Source organism: Rhea americana, unplaced genomic scaffold (genome assembly GCF_003343005.1).
Source record: "Rhea americana isolate MKP2758 unplaced genomic scaffold, rheAme1 scaffold_215, whole genome shotgun sequence".
Classification (NCBI taxonomy): Eukaryota; Metazoa; Chordata; class Aves; order Rheiformes; family Rheidae; genus Rhea; species Rhea americana.
The window spans coordinates 1,390,584-1,395,213 of record NW_028186305.1 but is presented as its reverse complement, the minus strand read 5'-3'; the positions used below and the strand labels follow the sequence as shown (position 1 = coordinate 1,395,213).

The 4,630-nt window shown below is 63.0% G+C and overlaps 1 protein-coding gene across 1 annotated transcript in view; it reads left to right on the top strand.

Moving 5' to 3' along the window:
• The first annotated feature begins 361 nt into the window (after positions 1-361).
• The window catches only part of LOC146595847 (bone morphogenetic protein 8A-like), a 7,093-nt gene continuing 2,824 nt past the window's right edge, over positions 362-4,630 (top strand). Inside the window, exons 1-3 of the mRNA XM_085305141.1 lie at positions 362-461; positions 3,871-4,063; positions 4,317-4,465. Of these exons, the coding sequence (XP_085161267.1) occupies positions 362-461; positions 3,871-4,063; positions 4,317-4,465 (442 nt within the window). The remainder of the gene's footprint in view (positions 462-3,870; positions 4,064-4,316; positions 4,466-4,630) is intronic.

Below are 4,630 nucleotides of genomic sequence, written 5' to 3'. Positions count from 1 at the left end.
CCCCCCCCCAGCCCTGACTGCCTCTGTGACCCCCGACGTGAAACCCCGCGGACCAAACCCCGCTCGCGGCTCCGACCTTTGCGCTTTGCCGCCGAGYCGGAGGCCACGCCGCCGGCTCAGAGCAGCCGTCCGTCCCGCGGCGATTTTGCGGCGCATCCGTGCTTGGAAAAGCCTCTTCTGCACGGGGATGGCTTAACGCCCGCGGGAGAGGGGCAGCGGGGCTGCGCGCTGCTGCGGGGAGATAACTGCCGCCGTCCCCAGCGGGTTGCACCCAGCCTCCGCGAGAAACCCAGCTCCCCTTAAACGAGAGGAGCTGGAGAGGGGAAAGCAGTGCGGGAAGGGCTGGCAGGCGGCCGGGACCATGCCGGGTGCAGCACGGTCTCTGCTGGGCGCWGCCCAGTTTGATCTTTCCCCCAAGCCGCAAGGAACTGGGAGTCTATTGCTGGAACGCTGCCTCCATCGTAACGCAGCAAAGGGAACCTGGAAATCACCGTAGGACGAGGCAGGCTCCAAAGCGCCTTCAAAACAAACATCTCRGGAAAACGCTAGGTATTAAAGGAGAGCAGATGTGGAGCAAATGCCAAGTTTCAGCAGCTCCCTGCCTCTCTCTGGTCCTGCCCTGGCTGCGTGCTGAGCACGCGGGAAACGCACAGCAGAGCGGCTGAGCTGGAACGGGGTRGCAGCACCTCGCTTGACCTGCTGCTTGCTGGTACAAGGAGGACTTTGRTTTGTAGGCACATACTGTCGGGTGAATAGGAAGCAGGGCAGCATTCAGGTTTTTTCCTCCAGCCTGAATGCAAGGCGCCTGGCCCCAGCCAGAGCCAGGCTGCTCCCACCGTGCACCCCAATTTCACCGCGGTGCAGCAGGCGCGCGCACCAGGCACGAAAGCGCCACGGGCCAGCGACCGGGGAGCAGGCGGGAGGGCCAGCAGCTCCCTTGCGCCAGCAGCAGGGTGGACCGAATTACCCGCGGTAAGACACTGAATCACGATTCAAAATAAAATACTCAAGGTTGCTAATTACTGCTGGAATCCTGTCCGGCTGGTTACGGAGCAATGCAGCGCTCCGGCTGCTGTCTTGTTTAGAGGCAGCTGCGTGAGCGGCAGTGACAGCAGGGAGGTTTCCAGCCGGCATCAGCGGGGCCACGCGGGCAGGCGCTGGGTGTGCAACGCCGCGGGCGCCCGCGGCGCAGAACCGCGGGCGCAGAGCAGCCGCTTCCCCCGCCTCTGCTCTTAGTGGGCAGTGGACGTGTCCCTCTCGGGGCAGCCAAGCGTGAGCTTTTTCGGGTGCATCCGCGCGGAGGTGGGTACCCGGAGCGGCAGCCGGGTGCCCCGGCTCGCGGGCGCTTTTCGGGAGCGCGGCCGTTTTTGGCCGCTGCGGGCGCCGCGGCGAGCCAAGCGGCGTGTAACAGGAAGGAGCCGCCGCTCGCCGAGGTACCTGCGAGGGCCGAACAGGGCTCCTTTCTTCTCCCGCGCCGCTCCGTGCCCAGCCGGCTCCCCGGCGCCGGAGCGGGGGGCGAAGACCAGAGCGGGGCTGGGCCCTACCGGGGCGGTGCGGGATGGCAGCAGCCGCCTGGGGTCGAGGGCAGGACGGTTTTGGCTCCGTTGTCATTTCGAGTGGAACGAGGACACATGAGGGAAGCTTGACCCTTGCTATTTTTGCATGCAAACCTGAAGAGTCAAACGCATTTTTATTTTTAAGCCTGGTGTCGGGATGGGCTTTGAGATTTCCTCTCCGCCGAGGCCGAGCGGCCGCCCGTGAGTCATGTTTGCACGCAGGGTATAATCACGGCGGAGCGCGGCTCCGCGGGGGAGGCTGGCGGAGGGCGGCCGCAGCGGCCCGCGTGCCGCAGACAGAACTTTTGCAAAAAACAAAAAATAAAATAAAAAAAAAATCCCCCCCCTACCCCGCCTGTGACAGTCTCGCGCTTCGTCCGCGGCCGCCGGTGTTTATACAGCTGGCTGGAAGTGGCGGGGAGGCGACGCGGGGCCAGGGCCGGTCGCACCCACGGGCTGCGGGCGCCCTTGGCAGCGGCTCCCGCCGGCGTCTCGGGGGCCGGAGGAGCCGCTCGGGAAGCGCCGCGCGCGCGAGCGCTCCCCAAATCCTCCCCGTGCTTCGGAAAGCGTCTCGAGTTTATTTCTTCTTTCTTGCCACCGCGGGATAGCGTCTTCCTTGCATCTCGTTTAAACCTATTTTGAGAGTCAGAGCACTTTCATGTGGTCGAATATCCTGGCATTTCCTTTTAATTTGGTGTCCGAAATGATCGTGGGGACCGTTTGGCGGCAGCCAGGACTAGTAATTACGACCGATGTGGCGTTTATAGAAGCAGCGCGTGCTCGCAGGAAGTTTGCAATGAAAAAAAAAGAAACGCACCTAAAAATAACGGGGCGAGCGAGGCGGGGGAAGCCGTGCCCGCCGCCCGCGGGGGCTCCGGCGGCGGCAGAGCCGGCCGTGCCCGCGCCCTGCGCCGCGGGGGCAGCGCAGCACCCTCGCTCGGGAGGCATATGTGTGTGCGGGGGTGTGTGTGCATATATGTATTTGTGTGTGCATCCATCCATCCATATATATTTTATATGCATATATGTATATATCTATATTGGGGGGAGCATGCAGCATCGCTGGGGTGTCTGGGAAGAAGCAGCAGCCTTTGGGGGGGGGGGGAACATGCCGAAGGAAGAGCTTGGGTTGGGTTTTTTTAGCGTGCCGAGTCCGCAATCCGGATAATCCGCCCACGGATAATTGCGGGTTGCCTGTGGAGCTGAGTCAACCCGCCGCCAACCGATTGCCGGTGGCCGGGAGCCGGAGCCGGGCCGGCGAGAGCCGCGGACCCCGGCGCCGCACCGGGAGCTGCCGCGCGCCGCCCGGTCCGGCTGGTTCGGTTCGCCGGGGTCGCGCTCAGCATTTCCCGGGTTTTGCCCGGGAATCCCCTGGGCTTTTCCCCCTGGTTGTCTCCAGCTCGGCCCTGTTTTTGCTCCCGGCTCCCGGAGCGGCTCGGCAGCCTCCGGAGCAGGCACGGCCCTGCGGGGCCCCCTCACCTCCCCCAAATGGCTCAGCGGGTCAAAACTCGGGTGCAGGTCCCAAAAGCTGAGGTTTCATYGCAAACCCTTCCTGCCCCATTAACTTTCCGCAGGGCGGAGAATTCCCGGCTGGAAGAGGGTCCYGCGGCAGGGCCGGGTCCTGCAGGACTTGCCACAGAAATTCCCGCTGCCCTTCCCGGGAAGCACGCTCGCCAGCCGGAGCGGGCGAAGCCAAACATCCCGGTCAAACTGCTAATCRCAGATGCTTAACGGTTTCCCAAGACCACCGGAATTTGGATTTTTTTCCTGTTTTCCCCCGGAATCAAAAGTTACCCTAAACCAAATGCGCACGTTCGCTGTTGGGAAAGCGAACCGACCCGGCTCGGGTTCGCCGCGGTTCTTCTACGCGCGCCGCCGGGGGAGTTTCCATCGCTTTGACTATGCTCAGTCAAGGCAGCCTGGAATTATTTTTAAAGAGCAATTCGAAGAAAATATAATTACATATTACAGAAGCTGTGTGGGTATGCATTGCCATAAAGAACCACAGCGTATTTTTTTTGTTGTTGTTGTTGTTCGAGGGACTTAAGGACCTAATATAAATAAAAAGAAAATCGCAAGAAGTTTCCGTTTTCAGATTTCTGCAGGAAGTAGATGCTTTGAGTAAAAAGTGAGGTTTGATTTTTTTTTTTCATGAAGCATTACCTGGCCGTTCGCCCTTCCCAAACTCTAGCAGTTTGAATAAAAAATTGCATTTCATCGGCTTAGCCAAAAGACACGTGGTTGAGAGAGAGGAAAAAGGTGTGGGGGGGATTGCAGTAAATCCCGCGGCCGCCCTGACCCTTTCCTTCCGCAGTGGAGCGGGACGGCGACGCCTTCTCCCCGCAGCCCCCCTGGAAGGAGTTCCGCTTCGACCTGCCGCAGCTCCCCGCGGGCGAGACGCTGACGGCCGCCGAGTTTCGCATCTACAAGGCGCGCGGCGTCGCCCGCCACGCCAACGGCACGCTCCACGTCGGCGTCTACGCGGCGGCGGCCGAGCACGCCAGCAGGTGCCGGGGACGGGGACGGGGACGGGGGACGGGGCCGGCCAGCCCCGAGCCCGGCGCTGCCCCTTCACCGCAGCCGGCCGGTGCCCAGGGCTGGCACGYGCCGGCGGCGGAGGGGAGGGTGGCGAGGACACGTCCCGGCGTTTGCACCGTGGTTTGCAGGGTGCATTTTTATYGCTTGAAAATAACCCCGGCCTTTAGGTGCTATTACTCACCCGCTCTTTTCCCCTCATCCTCCCCCCCCCCATTTCTCCAGGGACCCGGAGCTGTTCCTGCTGGACGTGCAGGACCTCGGGGCTGGCGCCGAGGGCTGGCTGGTCTTCGACGTCACGGCCGCCAGCGGCGCCTGGGTCGCGGGGCCGAGGCGCGCGCTGGGGCTGCGGCTCTACGTGGAGACGGGCGAGGGTAAGGCCGAGGAGCCCCCAGCGCTTCGCGAGCCCTTTGCCTGCACGGCTTGGCCGGGGTGGGGGGGGGCGGTGAGGATTAACCTTCTTTCCACCAAAATCTGCTCCGTTGCGCGTTCCGGCGGCGGAACGGCGGCGGCTCCGGCCCCGGCGGCGCCGGGCGCTC